The sequence below is a fragment of the Channa argus genome, chromosome 14, assembly GCF_033026475.1.
Source record: "Channa argus isolate prfri chromosome 14, Channa argus male v1.0, whole genome shotgun sequence".
Classification (NCBI taxonomy): Eukaryota; Metazoa; Chordata; class Actinopteri; order Anabantiformes; family Channidae; genus Channa; species Channa argus.
Window position 1 is genome coordinate 21,158,346 of NC_090210.1, and position 20,629 is coordinate 21,178,974.

The 20,629-nt window shown below is 38.9% G+C and overlaps 2 protein-coding genes across 10 annotated transcripts in view; one reads left to right on the plus strand and one right to left on the minus strand.

Moving 5' to 3' along the window:
* Positions 1-20,629, plus strand: part of LOC137140651 (T-lymphocyte surface antigen Ly-9-like) — a 101,680-nt gene that overhangs the window by 71,653 nt on the left and 9,398 nt on the right. Inside the window, exons 1-5 of one of the 2 annotated variants that reach the window (XM_067529094.1) lie at positions 14,226-15,229; positions 15,635-15,943; positions 16,021-16,293; positions 17,389-17,706; positions 17,801-18,073. In XM_067529094.1, the coding sequence (XP_067385195.1) occupies positions 15,202-15,229; positions 15,635-15,943; positions 16,021-16,293; positions 17,389-17,706; positions 17,801-18,073 (1,201 nt within the window). In that variant the 5' untranslated portion in view covers positions 14,226-15,201. Of the gene's footprint in view, positions 1-14,225; positions 15,230-15,634; positions 15,944-16,020; positions 16,294-17,388; positions 17,707-17,800; positions 18,074-20,629 lie in introns of those variants that run through there. The other variant, XM_067529092.1, reaches the window with a different exon arrangement.
* LOC137140653 (SLAM family member 9-like) overlaps positions 1-20,629 on the minus strand; it is a 60,379-nt gene that overhangs the window by 4,817 nt on the left and 34,933 nt on the right. For 2 of the 8 annotated variants that reach the window (XM_067529096.1, XM_067529101.1), the window contains exons 1-6: positions 11,716-12,569; positions 11,354-11,626; positions 6,711-10,357; positions 1,194-1,508; positions 822-1,112; positions 3-293 (exon numbers count right to left, since the gene is read on the minus strand). In XM_067529096.1, the coding sequence (XP_067385197.1) occupies positions 3-293; positions 822-1,112; positions 1,194-1,508; positions 6,711-6,777 (964 nt within the window). In that variant the 5' untranslated portion in view covers positions 6,778-10,357; positions 11,354-11,626; positions 11,716-12,569. Of the gene's footprint in view, positions 1-2; positions 294-821; positions 1,113-1,193; positions 1,509-6,710; positions 10,358-11,353; positions 11,627-11,715; positions 12,570-20,629 lie in introns of those variants that run through there. The other 6 variants (XM_067529098.1, XM_067529097.1, XM_067529099.1 and 3 more) reach the window with 6 other exon arrangements.

Genomic DNA, 20,629 nt, shown 5'->3' on the forward strand with positions numbered 1-20,629 from the left:
ACCATCATGTCGGGGACAAAAATTCCAGCTCTTTGTTTGTTCTTGGTTTTTAGTCCAGCTGACCTGGTTGCTATGGTTACAGATGATAGAGTCATTAACCAGGTAGACTTGGAGAGAAGCACCAGAGGCTGTGACCTTTGACCTCTCTCCTTCCTCCTGGCTGCAGGTTTGGGTGTCACATGTAAAAGTGCTGCTGATGTGAGAGTCCTGTGTCCTGCAGGTCACAGTGAGGTTACAGGGGTTTGTGCTGTTGAACACAGAGTCCACTGTCAGCACGACTGGAGACACTGGATCTGAGGAAACAAGGTGAGGAGAGTTTAAGAAACATGACAGCAGATACTTTCTGTCAGTGTCTGAAATGTTCACAAACCCACCTTGAACTGTGACAATATATTCGGCAAGTATTTGTTGTTTGTTAGTTGTTATCACTCGTGCAGCATAAAGTCCACTGTCTGTCTTTTTCAGATGCTTCAGTTTCACAGAGTAATATTCCACAGAGAACTCAACTCTTTTAGAATAATCTTTACTGACTTTTCTTTCTGAAATCTGTTGAAGTGTTACTACAGGCTGTTTATTGACATTCAATACCAGTAATAGAAATTCCTCAGAAACGTCTTTCATGACTTTCATGACCACAAATTTCTAACTGATGTCATGCAACAAATCATGTCATGCAGCAGTAGTAATGTAGTTTCTTGTTGATGACCTGAACTGTGGTAAGTAGATTTTTTTAACCTTTACTCAAACAACATTTAAAAATTAAATTAATTTCAAACAGATGCTACAATCTACATTTATGTCACTTGGTTGTTGTTTCTTACCATCATGGTGGAGACAGGAATCACGAATCTTTGTTTGTTCTTGGTTTTTGGTCCAGCTGACCTGGTTACTATGGTTACAGATGATAGAGTCATTAACCAGGTAGACTTGGAGAGAAGCACCAGAGGCTGTGACCTTTGACCTCTCTCCTCCCTCCTGGCTGCAGGTTTGGTTGTCACATGTAAAAGTGCTGCTGATGTGAAAGTCCTGTGTCCTGCAGGTCACAGTGAGGTTACAGAGGTTTGTGCTTCTGGACACAGAGTCCACTGTCAGATTGACTGGAGACACTGGATCTGAGGAAACAAGGTGAGGAGAGTTTAAGAAACATGACAGCAGATACTTTCTGTCAGTGTCTGAAATGTTCACAAACCCACCTTGAACTGTGACATTATATTTAGAGACTGTTTGATCTTTGTCCCCTGTCACTCGTGCAGTATAAAGTCCACTGTCTGTCTCTTGTAGATTCTTCAGTTTCACAGAGTAATTTTCCACAGAGAACTCAACTCTTCCAGTGTAACGTTTAGTGACTGTTGGTTCTGATTTAGGTGTGAATGTTACTAAAATATCTTCCCTGAATTTCCATAAAAATAATACAAATTCCTCAGGAACATCATCTTTCTTGACTTCCAGAAGAACATCATGACCCTTCTGCACAAACACATGAGTCACAGCTGTGGATCCTGCAAAGACTGGAAACACATGTAGAACATGATTATTTCTAAAATAACACCACATTTTAACGAAAGAATAAAATGGCATTAAGCAATAAATGTGTTAAAACAAGCATGACTTTACCAGAATAACAGTGTTTGCTGCAGTTACAGAGATAATGACCATTAAAATGCTAAGAAAACAGACAAACACACTGAGCACACTGCTGTTAACGTTTCTGTTTGTGACTGTTTGTCTTCATACATTTAAAGTCAAAATTTGAACCTCTTTAGGTTTTGTAATATGCAAAAGAATGTGTCCTGGTGTTTGCTCCACAACTGCAACACAAGAATAAAACTGAGTAAAAAGTATTAACACATAATGAAATAATCACAAAGTTCAAAACAAAATATATTTATAGACAGTTATGATAGTTGTGAAATGGGATAACAAATTATGAAATGGACTGTGCTATAAACAAACAACTGAGATGTTGTTAATTATATCAGGATGAGAAGTGCAAGGAGGGAACATAGTGGTGTGAAAAAGTCTTTGCCAACTTCCTGACTTTCTCTTCATATGTTTCACAGATTTAGGGGTAGGTTTGGGCAGTGTTTTCACCTAATAAACAAAAAAATCATTGAAAAACTATATTTTGTATTTACTCAGGTTATCTTTGTTTTATATTAAAATCAATCATTTAAATCTGACAAATATGCAAACCAAACAGGAAGGGGAGGTTCTTCCTGTTTACCTCCAATAAATTCTCATCAGTCTGAATACAAACCTTCATACCAATCTGTGCATTGAAAGAGCAACTAGTCACTAAAATCACTCCTGTTCATACTGGATGTGAATATCCCCTCACAGTGCAACTCTTAGGTAAAAGGTAGTTTGCATTTTGTGTTCAGTGTAAAAATTCTTCAGGTGAACAATAGTAACAAAAAGAGGAACATTTGTACTTAAGTAATGATCCAAATTTGATTTAGTTTAATTTAATTTAATTGAATTGTATTAACTAACACTAAATATCATTAATGACAAAAACTGTTTAAATATATGATATTTTTACATATAAATATACATGTGCATGTCTGTGGGCATAACATGTTAACGTAGTCTTTAAAAAATACTCACTTATGCATTAAAAATAAATGCATGTAAAATATCACAATCTGCACAGAATCAGAAACATTACCCATCTGCTACCTACTGTTATCTGAGCATTTGCTGTCAGATTTACTGTTGGTTTGTTCCAACGGTTTTTGACGTGTTGTTTCTGACATGATCGTTACACCTTTGTGCTTTTAGTTTCATTTAATGTCTTTTACACAGATGTTTAACGGATGAAGTACAACCAGATTTTTTAAAACAAGTTAATTTAAACCTAAATCTTTGGTAGAAAATAAATTCTTAACTTTCATTTGACAGGATAACAACAGAAACACAGCAAATAGAATCATGTTTCCCATGGTGACATTAAAACAGTGAAGAAGTAACTAGACTAACTTCCTATTTCCTACTAACATGTTTCACAATGGGGGCTTTCGCAGATACGAACATGCACAACTGGTACAAGCACATGTGTGTCAATGTTTAAGTTAAATCAGCTGTTTATGAGGAAAGTGAAGCATAAAAAAGATTGTGATTGACGTTATATAGCTTCTTCTTTTTTAAAATAGAGAAAAGAATCATGTAGCTTTGCTACAATGCTGCTTTAAGTAATATAACAAAAAATATCACATAAAAAATACATTTACAACATTTCCAGATTTCTTTTCAGACATTTGTCTTGTGTTGAACATTTGCTTTAATTACTTTAAGTTTAAGTTTATCCAAGTCTTTAAAAACCAGTTAAAATCATAAAAGTTGTTTATTTTGACCAGGAAGTTCAGATTTTAATAAAGTTTATAATAACATGTGTGTGTGTGTGTGTGTGTATATATATATATATATATATATATATATATATATATATATGTGTGTGTAAATTTAAACTCTATGTTAATAATTCTTGATGATGTTAAAGTTGTTGATTTTGAGCAGGAAGTTCAGATTTTATTAAATTTTATAATGACATGTAAATGAGAGGACAAGGCCCATCTGACATATTGCTCACGAGTTTCAGGTTTATTTTAAAAAAATGTAATATTAGTAATCAGTAAGAATCAGAAACATTAGCCATCTGCCACCTACGGTTATCTGAGCATTTGCTGTCAGATTTACTGTTGGTTTGTTTCATTTTTTTACAAACGGTTTTCGTCGTGATCTTTCTGACATGATCATTACACCTTTGTGCTTCAAGTCAAGTCAAGTCAAGTGTCTTTTATTGTCATTTCTACTATGGTACACAGTACACAGTAGAACACAGTACACAGTAGAAACGAGATAACGTTCCTCCAAGAACCAAGGTGCTACAAACAACAAAAGCTATAGTAAAGTGCATCGAGTGCAACCCAGTGCAAACAGTGCAGACGAAAAACAGTACAGACAGACAGTGTAGACAGACAACACAAGTAACACAGAACAGGACACAAAACCCAAGACAGTGCCGGCCAGTAAACCTACTGTATACTATTTTACAGTACAGTACAGTACAGTCAAGTGTGCTAAGGGTGTAAAAAGAGCAGCATGTAAACAGTATAGTGCATTTAAATGTCCAGCATGTAAACAGTGCAATTGCATTGGAATGTGCAAAAAACAGCAGGTAAACAGTGTAGTGCGGTAAATGTAGAATGATAACAGTAAATAAATAATAAATAAGTGGTGGTGAGATGAGTAGTGAGTGATGAGAATGTGCTGAGTTCGGTTTGTAGTGTGTTTAAGTTCCATTTCAGTTATGTGTGTTGAGGAGCCTGATGGCTTGCGGGAAAAAACTGTTGCTGTTGTTGTAGTCTGGATGTGGTGGCCCGAATGCTTCAGAACCTCTTTCCTGATGGCAGGAGTGTGAAGAGTGTGTGTGATGGGTGTGTGGGGTCGTCCACAATGCTGTTGGCTTTGCGGATGCAGCGTGTGGTGTAAATGTGCATGATAGAGGGCAGAGAGACTCCGATGATCTTCTCAGCTGTCCTCACTATCCTCTGTAGGGTCTTGCGATCCGCGACGGTGCAGTTCCCAAACCAGGCAGTGATGCAGCTGCTCACGATGCTCTCAATGGTCCCTCTGTAGAACATGGTCAGGATGGGGGGAGGGAGATGGGCTTTCCTCAGCCTTCTCAGGAAATAGAGACGCTGCTGGGCTTTCTTGGTGATGGAGCTGGTGTTGACTGACCAGGTGAGGTTGTCCGCCAGATGAACACCAAGGAATTTGGTGCTCTTGACTATCTCCACTGAGGATCCATCGATGATCAATGGAGAATGGTCGCTCTGTGCTCTCCTGAAGTCCACAACCATCTCTTTAGTTTTGTCAACGTTCAGAGACAGGTTGTTTGCTCCACACCAGGCTGTTAACCGTTGCACCTCCTCTCTGTAAGCTGACTCGTCGTTCTTGCTGATTAGACCCACCACGGTCGTGTCATCGGCAAACTTGACTATGTGGTTTGAGCTGTGCATTGCTACACAGTCGTGCGTCAACAGAGTGAACAGCAGAGGGCTGAGCACACAGCCCTGAGGGGCTCCAGTGCTCAGTGTGGTGGTGCTGGAGATGTTATTCCCGATCCGGACTGACTGGGGTCTCCCAGTCAGGAAGTCCAGAATCCAGTTGCAGAGGGAGGTGTTCAGGCCCAGTATGCTCAATTTCTCGATCAGGTGCTGAGAGATGATTGTGTTGAATGCTGAGCTGAAGTCAATGAACAGCATTCGTACGTATGAGTCCTTATTGTCCAGGTGGGTGAGGGCCAGATGGAGGGTCGTGGAGATGGCATCGTCCGTGGAACGATTTGGACGATATGCAAACTGCATGGGGTCCAGGGAGGTTGGGAGTTGGGTCTTAATGTGCCTCATGACGAGCCTCTGGAAGCACTTCATCACGATGGGTGAGAGCGCGACGGGACGATAGTCATTGAGGCTAGAGACAGTAGACTTCTTTAGCACAGGGGAACAATGGTCGTTGCCTTGAGGCACGTAGGAACAACGTTGCTGCTCAGGGAGATGTTGAAGATGTCTGTGAAGACATCCGCTAGCTGTTCTGCGCATCTGACGAGGGGTCTGTATGCTGGAATTAGAATAACAGAGATGTGGTCTGAGTAGCCGAGATGGGGGCGGGGCTCCGCACGATACGCGCCGGGGATGTTTGTGTAAACAAGATCCAGCGTGTTCGCTCGCTCCTCTCGTTGCAAAGTCCACATACTGATAGAGTTTAGGGAGCACAGTCCTGAGATTCGCATGGTTGAAATCTCCGGCAATAATAAACAGTCCGTCGGGGTGAGCATTCTGCAGGTCGCTAATAGCACTGTAGAGTTCACATAGTGCCTCCTTAGCATTAGCGCTGGGGGGAATGTACACTCCGACAATGAAAACAGTGGTGAATTCCCGTGGTAAATAGAACGGTCTGCATCTAACAGTCACGAACTCCACTAGCGATGAGCAGAAACGTGAGACAAGCACAGAGTTCTTGCACCATTCCGTGTTGATGTAAACACACACGCCACCACCGCGAGTCTTACCGCACAGAGCAGCGTTTCTGTCGGCACGAAACACGGTTAGACCGTCTAGCTGGATGGCGGCTTCCGGAACTCTGTCACTGAGCCACGTCTCGGTGAAAACAAAGATGCAGCAGTCTCTGAATTCTCGCCGCGTGGTCCGCTGGAATCGGATGTAGTCTAGTTTATTGTCCAGGGAGCAAACGTTGGAGTGGAGAATGGACGGTAGAGCCGGCCGGCTAGGGTTAGCATTTAGCCTAGCACGGACACCCGCCCGCTTGCCGCGCTTCCGCTTCCTCGAGCAGCGCTTCCGACGTCCCCTCACCTGGCCACCGGCGTCAAGTGACATCGAGGGCTGGGGGCCTGGTCTTTGTCGCTGGGGCCGTAGCAAGCCGAGGTCGCGAAGGTTACCAATTACTTCCTCGTGCAGATTATTGTATGTATGAACCCTGTGCCGCAGCAATGTCTGGCGGCCGTACACATGAACACAGCTGACTGTGGTGTCCATGTACTGTAAAGGGTCTGGCTAAATACGGCAAAAACAACGGCTTTTTGTTTCATTTAATGTCTTTACACAGATGTTTAACGGATAAAGTACAACCAGATTTTTTAAAACAAGTTAACTTTAAACCTAAGTCTCTAGTAGAAAATAAATTCTTACCTTTCATTTGACAGGATAACAACAGAAACACAGCAAACAGAATCATGTTTCCTATGGTGACATTCATACAGTGAAGAAGAAACTAAATTCCCATTTCCTACTAACATGTTTCACAATGGGGGCTGTCGCAGATACGAACAAATGCACAACTGGGACAAGCACATGTGTGTCATTGATTCAAGTTAAATCAGAAGTTTATGTGGAAAGTACAGCATGAAAAAGATTGTGATTGAGATTATATAGCTTCTTCTTCTTTTTGAGAATAGAAAAAAGAATCATGTAGCTTTGTTACAATGCTGCTTTAAGCAATATAACAAAAAATATCACATGAAAAATACATTTACAACATTTCCAGATTTCTTTTCAGACATTTGTCTTATGTTGAACATTTGCTTTAATTACTTTAAGTTTAAGTTTAAGTTTATCCAAGTTTATCCAAGTCTTTAAAAACCAGTTAAAATCATAAAAGTTGTTGATTTTGAGCAGGAAGTTCATATTTTAATAAAGCTTATAATGACATGTAAATGAGAGGCCATGGCCCATCTGACATATTGCTCACGAGATTCAGGTCTATTTAAGAAAAATGTATTATTAGTAAATCCAATATGCTGTATGGAGTCCCACAAGGGTCAAACTTTGGATGCTTTGTTTAAAATGTAAATGATGATGCAGAAAAGTTGAAATCAAATCGTCTGAATCTACGAATTTCTTCAGTTTAACTAGAAGAACAATTTGTTTTAGTTCAAAGAAGGACGTTGATCCCAGTCACCTGCTCCCACTGACTGCTGCCTGCTGTGCGATTTGATCTTCAACATGCATCATTTATGAATGAAGTCAGGAGAGAGAACCAGCAGTAAAGGAGGAAACGTTGCTACAGACGTCCATGTATGATTACTCAGCATAAAATGAAGCGACAGTAAGCAATATTTTTTTAAAAGTAAATTTACTTAAAGTGATGCACATTTTACTCCAGGTTCTTCCTGTAGCTCTGCTGTGGCCTTTTGCAGCATTTACATTTACATCATGTCGTTTAAACCACCTGGGAAAAAACGATCCAGGTGAACCTGGATCCTCTTACTTGTAATTCTGAGATAGAGAAATCAGGAATATCCAACAACCACGACATCTCCCACTTGGTAGAATGGACTCTGGAAGTTTCAGCTCAGAAGGTTGAAAATTGGCTACAAAAAACGATTAGCAACAGTTTAAGGAAGATAAAATCCATATTATAATAACAGGTGTGTTGTATTATAACTAATTTAATGTTTAATGAAACAGAAATGAAGTAGCAACTGTAGCTGTGTTCACACGAAAACCCAGTCATGTTAAACCAGTTCATAGTTTAGCAAACTCCTGTAGTTGAAGTGAACATTACTCACATTGTGTGGTCACCAGATAACGTTATAAACGTTGGGTTAACTGACAAAGAAGCCTTTGTAAACTGAAAGAAAGTAGCCTTTGGTCCATTTTTATAGTTTCACAAAGGTTTCATCACCTCAAGTTCAAATTGTCCACAGAGTTTAACCAGCATTTGTTGTCCAAATGAACAGATACAGATACAGATTCTGCCCCTTTCAAAACCCATTTGTTCTGAGCTGACAGTGACGCTCGCTACCATCTGAATTATGTTTGACCTTCCTGGTGGAGCAACACGTTCTCATATGTGATTTACCAGTACTTCAGCTGTTTGTGGGACATTAGCTTGGGCTCGAGACACCTCTTCTTCAATCTCTGATCGGGTGAGGGCTAAATTGCTGGCGGGAGGTAAAATGAAATCAGGTTCTTTATGAGCGTGGGAGGGTTCAAACATATGGGACAGAGCATCAGCCTTGGTGTTTTCGTGACCAGGATGATAAGCTAGGGTGAATTGGAAGCGACTGAAGACGAGGGACAATCGAGCCTGACCTGACTGGCCTGACTGATACTCGAGGTTCTTGTGGTCCGTGCTCAGCCCCCTCCAACCAATGCCTCCACTCCTCCAAAGCCAGTTTGACAGCCAGTAGTTCTCTATGAGCACATGATGATTTCATTCTGCCTCAGAGAGCATCCACCTCCACAATAAAGTGTCTACCAGGGTCAGGGGGGAGAGAGAATGGAAGCTGAGGAGAACGTGTTCTTGAGGTGAGAGAAGGCTCGGTCAGCTTCAGGACCCCAGTGAAAGGGTCTCTTATCTTTCATTGCATATTCTATGTCCAATCCACTTCATTTATATGTTGCTGTCCATAGACACTTGAAGCAGTTTGCCCCTCCTCCCCTGCTCAGTGACTGAGATGCTTAGATCCTCTTTTACATTTCTATTTATATCAACAATTTGAATCAATGTCACTTTATGTTTGGTTGTTTTATGTGTTGGTCACCTTGGCCAGGAAGGTACCAGTGATGAAGATCTCCATCAGCATGGTGATGACCAGCTGCACAATGAGCAATATGATAGCAGCTGGACATTCCTCTGTGATGCAATGAAAACCATAACCAATGGTTGTCTGAGACTCCAGAGAGAAGAAGAAAGACCCCGTCAGGGTCTCTGCTCACTCTTCCTATGAAGAAGTAGGTCAACTAACTTCCTACATTGGAGTGAAATATATTTTAAGTAGGAAGCTGTTGCAGCTACATGCACAACTGTCTAAAAACAAGTTAAATCACAGGTTTAATTACAGCAGGAAAAAATATTATGATCAACAATATTCAAAGCCACTTATTATTGTTGAGAGTACAGAAAGGGACCATGGAGGGAGAGAGATGCTGCTGCTAAAACTCCACAGTAACAATTTAAAGAGTTTGGTCTTGGTCTGTCTGACACATTGTTCTCAAGATTCAGGAGGACAATGATACTGGTATTAGTGGGTCCATTAGGCTGTACTGTGTCCCATGTCCCAGAAATGTTGGATCATTTGTTCCATTTTTAAATAAAGTGACAAAAAAAGTTAAAATCTAATCAACTTCTCCTCTCAGCTCATCAGAAAAATATTGTTTAATTGTATTTTAAACCTAAGGGGTCATGACCCTGGTAACTTTTGAAATCTGATAAGATTTTTCTTTATGAAACTCTGTTTTTTCTCAAAACTTGATCTTTAAATGAGCCAAAGGTTATTGATCACCTGCTCCCACTGGCTGCTGCCTGCTGTGCCATTTGACGTTCAACATGAACTGGTTATGACGTCAGCTGTTTGACTACACACATCCATGATCACTCAGCCTGAACTGATGTAAGTCTCACTCCAGCGTCTTTCTGCTCCTCAGCTGTGGCCTTCAGGTGAGACTCCTGGGCCTTAGTCTCTAATAGTAGCTATTGTTAGTGTGTCACCAGTGTTGAGTCAAGCTGCAGCCACCTGCCCTCCTCCTCCTCCTCCTCCTCCTCCTCCTCCTCCTGCAACTGAGAATCACTGTTTAAATGAGGGCTGCACGGATCTTACAAAGTCTCATCAACTGAATGAGCCTGGAGTTTTCTTATGCTAACAGAGCACAGGTGTCTTCCTACTGTAGAAATCAGATGCAGGAACTAGACTGAGAGACGTGTGAGGTTGTCATACAACTCAGATTGACATTAAGACCAATGTTGGGAGAGTTTCAAAATAAAGGATTATGTCTTACCTCAGGTACTGCATATATTGTATTTTACTTGTTCTTTTGTTCAATTGGTCTTTTACCTGCAGGTCAGTCATAGAAAATACAGGATGATTTGCATAAAATTTACATTTTTCTACGAAGTGTAACAGTTTTTTTATGTTACATATGTTAATTAATAAACATAACGTTTTGATTTGTGCTGACACAGAATATTTCTAGATGATCAGAGAATAAAAGAATAGTATTATTATAATAAGAAAATTAAGGGATAACAATGGTTGTAATGACTAAAAAGAAAAACATCCCTTGATGAGAAGCATTTTATGTGATATAGCTAATAATTGTCGAGCGTGTTGTGAGGAAGCAAGTTGTTTGACAAATGAGTGAGCAGAAGGAACAAGTTCTTTTTTTAGTTTGTATTAGTGTTGGTTAGTAGTTAGTAGGTGTTTCACAATAAAATCCTCATTTAGTTAGTTTTCAACATCTAATATAACTGAGCCTGACATTTGTTTTTGCACTTTTCAAGCTGCTTCTCCTTCAGGAACAGTTGAATGAATCAGGTTTATTTAGTAATAAATTCTATAGAAAGTGGAGGTTTATCAAGTTCATAACATTTATTCAGACACAAAAAGACACATTCAGGACGGTTTTTTGACTGAAAAGGATAGAAAAACTGTTCATATACATCCAACTGAGACAAATCACATTTTAACTTGCTCTGTAGTTCACTGTCAATGCAGTGGGATGAGCTTTTTTTAATGTCACTTGCATTTCTCATGTGCACAGTTGAAAATAGTGAAAAGCATAATATTCATGTTCATGATTAATCAAGAATCAATATTAAGATTCTTAATTAATCAAAAACAGGGACTTTAGAACGTTTGGGCCATAAGTTACTGGAGCAGTTTTTGGTTTGCTCTGCACACTAGAAATTACATTTGACCCATATGAAAGGAAAACGAGGCTAATAACTACAACACCAGCCACAGTCACAGAAGCCTGGTGCTGTGGTTAAAACTTAATGACTAACTAATCTTTCAGTCACTTCAGATGCAGAAACATGTCATTTATCTCACCTGACTTGGAACCACAGTAAGTTTTAATGTCCATCATGTCATTTTTCCAGCTCACATGGTTGCTATGGTTACAGATGATGAATCCTTCCTGCACTGTCACATTAATAGAGTCATAATTGGCTGTGGCCTCCTCTCCTCCCTGATAAGAGCAGGTTTGTTTGTCACATCTATAGGTCTTGGTGATGAGACAGTCCACTGTACTGCAGGTCACAGTGATGTTACAGGGGTCTGAGCTGCTTAAAATCACTGTCAATGTAACTGGAGACACTGGATCTGGAGGAAGAACAAGTAAAAGCAGATGAAAAGCTTTAAAACAGCAGCATTCAAATATTAAAATGATAATGAAAAAATATTAGACCCACCTTCAACTGTGACCTTGTATCCATTTTTTTTCTGTTCATCCAATCAGTAATGCAAAATAATCTCTTTACTCACTTTAGTATTAGTGGCTTCACAGCATCACTGAGCCCTGTTTTCAGGCTGACCCAAAAAACCTGCCCTCAGAAATAATGAATAAGTGTTTAGTGGTCTAGCTCCATAATTCTGTGCGTACTATTTCTCAAACTTTAGCATTTCATTTTCTGACATGTCCTGTAAAATGTATTTAGAAACAAAACACAATTTTGCTTTATACAGAAGTAAATTGTCAGGATCCCCGACTTCACTTCCTCCCTCAGGACTTTTATTTTGGAGCCACTTCCTGTTTCCTGGTCCCGTCACGTTGTTCCCGCTTTACTAATAAGCGGTAATAGTTTCACTTGCTCTCATCACTTTGCTTATTTACCTCCTCAGTTCCGTCACCAAGCTGCCAGGTTGCTAATCACCGGGACGTTCCAGCCTTCATGGGACTTTATCATTGCGATCCACGGTTCGGACCACGTTTATTCACCTGACTCTGCCTTCCGCGCTGGTTTAGTGAGTAACAGCTCCCTGTTGACGACTTTGTAAATTACGCTAAAGACTATGAGTATTGCTAAATGCACGTAAAAAAGCTCGTCAAGTTTTCACCATGTTTCACCAAGCTTTCATCTTGCTGTTGGACTACGCGCTCATGAGAAGCACTGATTACTAAGCCAAGCGTCTCGGACTTCCTCAGCGTTACCACACTGCCAGGACCATATTCTACTCTTCCCCGTAAGACCCCCACCTCCCCTCCAGACTCAGCTCCAGACTCAGCTCGTCTCCTCTCGCACTCCAGTAAGTCTTGCCTTTTGTTCAGACTCCATTTCCCACAAGTCATTAAGTACTTATCTGTGTGTCCTCCCTCATAGACAGGAGATCAGCGCCACCTAGCGAGTCGGAGGGCAAACACATCATCATCCACGCTATAATAAACTATATTAAAACCGAGAAGTTGTGTCAAACACCTTATTGGGTCCAACTCTTAAAAAGTAGCCCTTTGCATAAATACAGGTGGGATTGTGCTTTAAGATCTTTTGGGGAGTTCATAACACTAATGTCTCTGGAAATGTAGAAATCAGAATTCTTAACATTACGCTGTTTTGATTCTCTGCAAGTTTGCCTACATTTTTTTTTTTTACGGAGATTTAATGTGTAGACACAGTACAGGCAGTTGTGCTGTAATATCACGGTTTGAAGCTTGTGTGTTTTGTTTTTATTTTTTTTAAATCAGACAATGCTGCTGGTCTCTTTCTGCCTGGTGAAGACAGTTGTGTTCTCCATCAGTCTCACCGTGATGTTGTCTCCTGTCATCGGTGTCCATCTCATGGAGACGTTCAAGAACAAAATGGGAACGAATGCAGAAACAACAAACTAACAAATCCAGATAACAACAGAGCATTTTTTTCTTTGGGTGTTTGTAAAAGAAGTGGAGCTATTGTAGACAAGCAGAGATGATGGCTGGCAGCTCAGTCTCACATCAGGATGTGGTTGTTCCTTGAACACAGAGCACAGGCCATTGTATTAATATGATCCTACCAATTGAGACAGGGCTTAATGTAGACAGTGCATTTGTGAGACCAGGTCAAACTGCTCAGCATGTCTGTGTTTGATCGGGTGAGAGTAGAATTCATAAACAAGTTTAAGGTAAATTAGTGTTAGTGATTTATGAAGAGATGTAAAATAACCTGTCTCTGCAGCAGAGCTACACGTATATTTATATTGTATATGTATATATAGTTTCTTTATGTGCCCAAATTAACGATGCAGTTGAAGTGATTTTTACAGTATGTTTTCCAAATTTCATATTTATTACTAAACACAATTCTCACAATTCTCATCTCATACTTGGTTTGATGGTGTGAACTCATGTCTTGTAATGTAGTTGAATCCCTATACTCACTTATAATAAGGTCTGTGCAACTGTACCATGGATGAGAAAAAGGAAAGAGTCAGTGCACACAGAACAAGTTCCACATCAGACAATTAACATTCAGAATATGTCAGTAACATTTCAGAACTGCTATTCAGTTAATTATGTTTTCACCTGAACTATATACGTCTTTAAATTCAAGAATCTTTTCTGATATTTGTGAAGAAGACGAAAGCCTCCTCTTTCACAGTTTGAAGATGCTGAGAAAACTGCTGACGCACATTTCTGCGAACTGCTCCTATTTAAGTCCAAGTTGTGAAATGTCAGACTTCTGCCCCATGATATCTTTTTTAAGTAAACATGCAGTGTAAACATGAACTCTATGTCAATGAGTTCATCATGGGACGCTGGTGAGGTGGAAGCGTGTTCGTGGTGGTGGTGGTGGTGGTGGTGACGCTTTGTTGCTTCAGTACCAGAGAGACTGGTCCTAACTGAGGGAGTTAGCTCAGTTCTAACTGGGCCATTCAGAAACACAATGATTCCAGGAATAAGTCGACTTCAAAATGGCTCAAAAGGAATAAAATTAAAGTCAGGTTTGGGGGGGGGGAGGATTACATTTTCACATTAATGAATTAAGCATCAGAAAAACCTGTTTGTGCTTTAATAACTACAATTATCATTTAAACCTTCATTTTGGGGTTAATATTAAAAGTATAAAGTTAATATTTCTGAGCTGCTGCCAGTGCTCTAGAATGATTCTGTATCACTGGAGGCTTTTACTGCCTCTCTCCACATTAAGATGAGTGTTGAGCTGATGCCTTTTGTATCTGAACGTTAAGGGAAATCAAAACCTTTTGTCCTGTAGCTGTAGCTGTTTCAGATATTATGTTATAAAGTATCGGGCACTGAAGACAAAGCAGATAAACCTTAAAAAGCAGGAACTAAGATCAATTTAAGACTTCTGAACATTGTGGTTGTCATTTAAAAGGTTAAATGAAACGAATGACAGGGAACAGAAAATCCACTTTGTTTTACATGTCATTGGTTTACTTTTCATCTTTTAAAATTGCCAGAAAAAACTAAAGCTGCAGGTTCCTTTTTTTTTGAAAATAGACAATGTGCGACAATGTAAACATTTACCAGTGGCGTAGTTTGCACAAGCTGTTAAATACAGAGTTGCAGAAAAGGAAGTGTGCAGAGTGCAGAGTTGAGATGAGACAAAACCTGGACTAATAAAACATAGTGAATATCGAGTTATAGCAGGATGTTTTTGACTTTTAGTATTATATTGATTTTTTTGTTTGTTTATTTTGTTCATAATTTCCATTCAAATCCATATTGTGACACAGGCTGAATTTAGAGACAACAATTTTCAGTTAACAGATACAGCATATAAAAATATATGAATTCATATTCATTCTTTATCCAAAGACAAGATGTCAAGCAGAGCTAAACTCACCTCAAGAAAGAACTTTGAACAGAGGAGCTGATGTTAGTTAGGATGTTACTTACCAGGAAAATCCGACATGTAACTGTGCTGTTCTCTTTTAGCTGAGTAAAGAACAGAACATTCCCAATGTTGAACTTTGTGATACTACCAAAAGGTAGGAGTTTTACTTCCAAGTTCGAATTTTATGATCAGATTTAGGAATGAGACCGAGCAGACTGTGTGATTGTTGAATTCACTGAGCACTGTGTGTGAAGACGATACTTTCAGCTTCCTGCAGCACATAAAGTATTTTAATTAACGTAGAAAGAAACAGAGATAACCTGGTCAGAGAGTAAGTTTGCAAATCCATGTATTTGAAATGTTTTTTTTTTATTTATTATGAGATGGGAGAAGTGGGTAAAGCAGAATACAGAAATGTACAACAGCAGGAAAGACAGACTTACTTCTGGTTACGACAAACAGGATCGATTTGTGTTGTTGCAGTTTGATCTTATAAGACCCAAGTGATGTGAGAACAGAGTGAATGAAATAAATGGGGCTTATGTGTCTGTTTTTGCAGGTTCCAGTGCTGTGTCTCCTGTGTTTGTGCTGCAGGGAAAGGACGTACTTCTAAATGTCAATCAAAATATTAAGCTGAAAAGAGGCACAGATTTTAACTGGAGATTTAATACAACATACAGGATTGTGAAATGTAATAATGCTGAAGGAGTTATAATATCTGAGAGATATCAAGAAAGGGCAGAGTTTTATAAGGCAAATTACTCTTTGCTATTAAAGAATCTACAACACAATGACAGTGGACAATATGCTGCAGTACTGAGTGGAGAAACAGATGAAACAGTAACTAAACAAGAGGTCACAGTTGAAGGTAGGTCCAATATTTTTTTATTTTTAAATGCTGCTGTTTTAAAGCTTTTCACCTGCTTTTACTTGTTCTTCCTCCAGATCCAGTGTCTCCAGTTACATTGACAGTGATTTCCAGCAGCTCAGACCCCTGTAACATCACTGTGACCTGCAGTACAGTGGACTCTCTCATCACCAAGACCTATAGATGTGACAAACAAACCTGCTCTTATCAGGGAGGAGAGGAGGCCACAGCCAATTATAACTCTATTAATGTGATAGTGCAGGAAGGATTCATCATCTGTAACCATAGCAACCATGTGAGCTGGAAAAATGACACGATGGACATTAAAACTTACTGTGGTTCCAAGTCAGGTGAGATAAATGACATGTTTCTGAATCTGAAGTGACTGAAACATTAGTTACTCATTAAGGTTAAAAAAGTCACATCAGAGTCTCTGGAGGCAGATTTGTTCAAGCCACAATGAGCAGAACCAAATAAAAACTAATATAACTTGTCAAACAGTCAAACATTAATTTGCTTCTATTGATCTGAAATGTCACATGTCATATTTTTTATTCGTCTGATATACTGCTTTTTCAGGGCAATGCCCCTCTGTGCGTCACTCACTTGACCACTGCTGCTCTTGCTCGCTGAGCAGGGAGGGAGGGGCTACCTGAATCAAATATCTGCTGTCTGAATTAGTCTTTGCTATTAAATAATCTACAACACAGTGACAGTGGAGATTATGTTGCAGTACTGAGTGGAGGAATAGACACAACTATAACTGACCACAAGGTCACAGTTTGAAGGTAGGTTTAGTAAAAGTTAGGGAGGGGCTATCTGAATCAAGTGTTTAGAGACAGCAACATATAAATGAAATGGATTGGATATAGTACGAGCAATGAATATTGGGCACCATGTAAAAAGAACAGCTCTCAGGCAGGATGTAGATACTTCCTTCCAACCCAAGAGCCATTAACAAGAACAGAATAGTTCCTAAATGTACCGAATCGAGTCCTATCTTTTACCTGTATGACCAACATCCCTGGATAGGTAGAGCAGTAATTCAAGACAAAGAGAAACTATACAACTTAAATAAGAGTTTTTGACATTGAAATTACATAATTAATCAAATTCACATGCCTTACTGAATAATAGTGTATAATTGTGTATACAGCCATCACAACACACTATTTCAAATAGACACCTACAGTTTACAATAGTAATATACAGCATGTGAGTGTAAATTCAAATGGTGTTCTGCTATAAATATATCATATACAATTAAATCTTAAATGTCACAGGCATTTTTAATTCCTGACTCTAAAAATATACATACAAAAACATGACATTGTATGGCTACTAAACAAAATCTTAAATTATCAATAATATTGTGATGATTATAAAAAAACATTTTAGACAAATATACGCATTTTTGTGACGTGTTTTTATATCTTTTTTCTTAGAGTCTCTGTCGGATGCTGTGTCTCATGTGTTTGTGCTGAAGGGAAACGACCTACTTCTAAATGTTCAAAATCCAACATTTGAACTGAACGAAGAAACAGAATTTCAATGGAAATTTAATACAAAAATCAGGATTGCAAAATTAACTAATGAGAAAAAAGATACAATATTTGATCCATATAAGGGAAGGGCAGAGCTTTTTAAAGAAAATTACTCTTTGCTATTAAAAAATCTACAACAGAGTGACAGTGGAGATTATGCTGCAGTACTGAGTGAAGGAACAGAAACAACTATAACTGAACACAAGGTCACAGTTGAAGGTAGGTCTAGTAATTTTTTCATTATCCTTAATGAATATTAGAATCATGCTGTTTTAAAACTTTTCACACCTGGTCTTACTTGTTCTTCCTCCAGAGCCAGTGTCTCCAGTTAAATTGACAGTGATTTCCAGCAGCTCAGACCCCTGTAACATCACTGTGACCTGCAGTACAGTGGACTCTCTCATCACCAAGACCTATAGATGTGACAAACAAACCTGCTCTTATCAGGGAGGAGAGGAGGCCACAGCCAATTATGACTCTATTAATGTGACAGTGCAGGAAGGATTCATCATCTGTAACCATAGCAACCACGTGAGCTGGAAAAATGACACGATGGACATTAAAACTTACTGTGGTTCCAAGTCAGGTGAGATAAATGACATGTTTCTGCATCTGAAGTGACTGAAGGATTAGTTAGTCATTAAGGTTTAAAAAGTTCATATCAGTCTCTGGAGGCAGATTTGTTCAAGCCACAATGAGCAGAACCAAATAAAAACAAATATAACTTGTAAAACATTCAAACGTTAATTTGCTTCTATTGATCTAAAATGTCACATGTCACTTATTCTCTCAGTTTGTGTTAAAGACCTTGGTAGTGGTTGAATTATAATGTGGTGGTTCATATTTTTCCCACTATAAATAGAAACTTGAATTTAATATTATTGTTTGATGTAGTTTTCAGCTTTTTACAGAGAAAAATATCCACTGTCTGCTCATGAATGTAGAGGTTTTCATTCAGCCTCTCAGTCTATCCCTCTGCCAAGAAACAAGGTTGTTGTCTGAGAAGGTTCATAAACTAATGTTCATTGTCAGATGTTAATACTCATCAATAAGTCACCAAATACTGAGGGAGTCCTTATATTAACATTTTCCATCTGTTTAGACAACAAATGAATGTTTTTCTGCTTTGAAAAGCAGTTACTACATTACTAAAACTTACTAAAACTAAAGTTTCTCAAACTTTAGCATTTCATTTTCAGACATGTACTGTAAAATCTATTTAGAAACAAAATACAGTTTAGCTTTATACAGACATAAATACAGGTGGGATTGTGCTGTGAGATCTTTTTGGGGAGTTCATAACACAAACATGTTTTTGGAAATGTAGAAATCAGAGTTCTTAACATTACACTGTTTTATTCCCTGCAAGATTTTCTGCATTTTATAAAATAAATGTAGATTGAATGTGCTGACAGAGTAGAGTCTGTTTTGCTCTAATGTCACTGTCTGAAACTGTTGTGTGATTTTTATTATCATTATATTATCAGACAATGCTGCTGGTCTCTTTTTCTGCCTGGTGAAGACAGTCGTGTTCTCCATCGGTCTGACTGTGATGGTGTCTGCTGTCATCAGTGTCCATCTCATGGAGACATTCAAGAAGAACAAAAGAAGAACGAATGAAGAAACAACACATGAACAAATCCAAATACAATAAAGAATAATTTAAAAACAGAGAATATATGTTTTACTACTTGTAGGTAGTGTAGCTACTCTAACTTAAGGATGGACAATGATATCACACGTCAGATCATTTATGCTGAAACGGGTAAAACAAAAACCAGTGTATAGGGTGGTAAGGTGGCGGCTGTAGCTCAGGTGGTAAGGCAGTCGTCCACGGACCACAGGGTCAGTGTATGAGTGTATAGGGTGGTACTTTCTTAATTTCTTTACATTTTAACATGTGCAGCATAGCTACCAGTATATATAGTATATACTGTATATAAAGTGATTCTAAGTGACATTAAGTGATTAGTACAGTCTGTTTTGCAGATTTCATATTCGTTACTAAACACACAAAATCCCTAATATTTGAGCAAGTTTGATGACGTTTAAGAGGAAACGAAACTCTTATCTCATATTTTGTTTAATAGACTGAACTCATGTCTTGTAATGGTCTCAAATTTCTATACTCGCTTATAATCAGGTCTATGCAACTGTACCATGGACAATATTTTTCAATATTTTTGTCAAATGTCATGTTTTCTGACATTTATGAAGAAGTGGATATTACTGATTTTGGAAAAAGACAAAATAAAAACAGGAGATAAAAAAATGTCTTTGTTCTCATGTGAACTGCAGGCAGATCATGATGTATTGAATAAAACCCCGTGATGATAGAAGAAGTTGGGAAAGTACAGAGAGCTACATAGTAGTAACATGAACCAAAAACTGGGCAAGTAAAAAATGAAACTTGACCTAATCAAGCTGCAACAAAGAAACTTATAGTTAACCATAAGTAAACAGATAATTTACATTTTTACATCTGAAGTGATTGACGCATTAGGTTCTTATAAGTATTTCAAAAGTTCAAATCAGTGTCTCTGGATGAAGCTTTTAATACATCTATACATTTATTTTCTATGCAAACAATTTTTTAGCATTTTTGAGAGGGCAGCTGTAGCCCAGTTGGTAAGGCCGTCCATGAACCGGAGGGTCGGTGGTTTGATCCCCGCTCCCGGCTACATGTCGAAGTGTCCTTGGGCAAGATACTGAACCCCAAGTTGCTCCATGTGGGTCCAGTGAGCACCTTGCATGGCAGCCACCACCATCTGTGTGTGAGTGTGTGGGTGAATGGGAATCAACATTGTAAAGCGCTTTGGATAAAAACATTATATAATTCAACTTTCAATTCAATTCAACTTTATTTATATAGCGCCAATTCACAACAAAGTCATCTCAGGGCACTTTACAGAATAAAGTTAAGATTATAAAGATATATAAAGAGAACCCAACAATTCCCCCTGGAGCAAGCCATAGGCAACAGTGGAGAGGAAAAACTCCCTTTAACGGAAGAAACCTCCAGCAGAACCAGGCTCAGGGTGGACGGCCATCTGCCTCGACCGGTTGGGGTGAGTGGAAAGGGGAGAGAGAAAAGAACAGAGCAACAAAAGCAACAACAAAACATCTGGCAGATTGGTAGGAT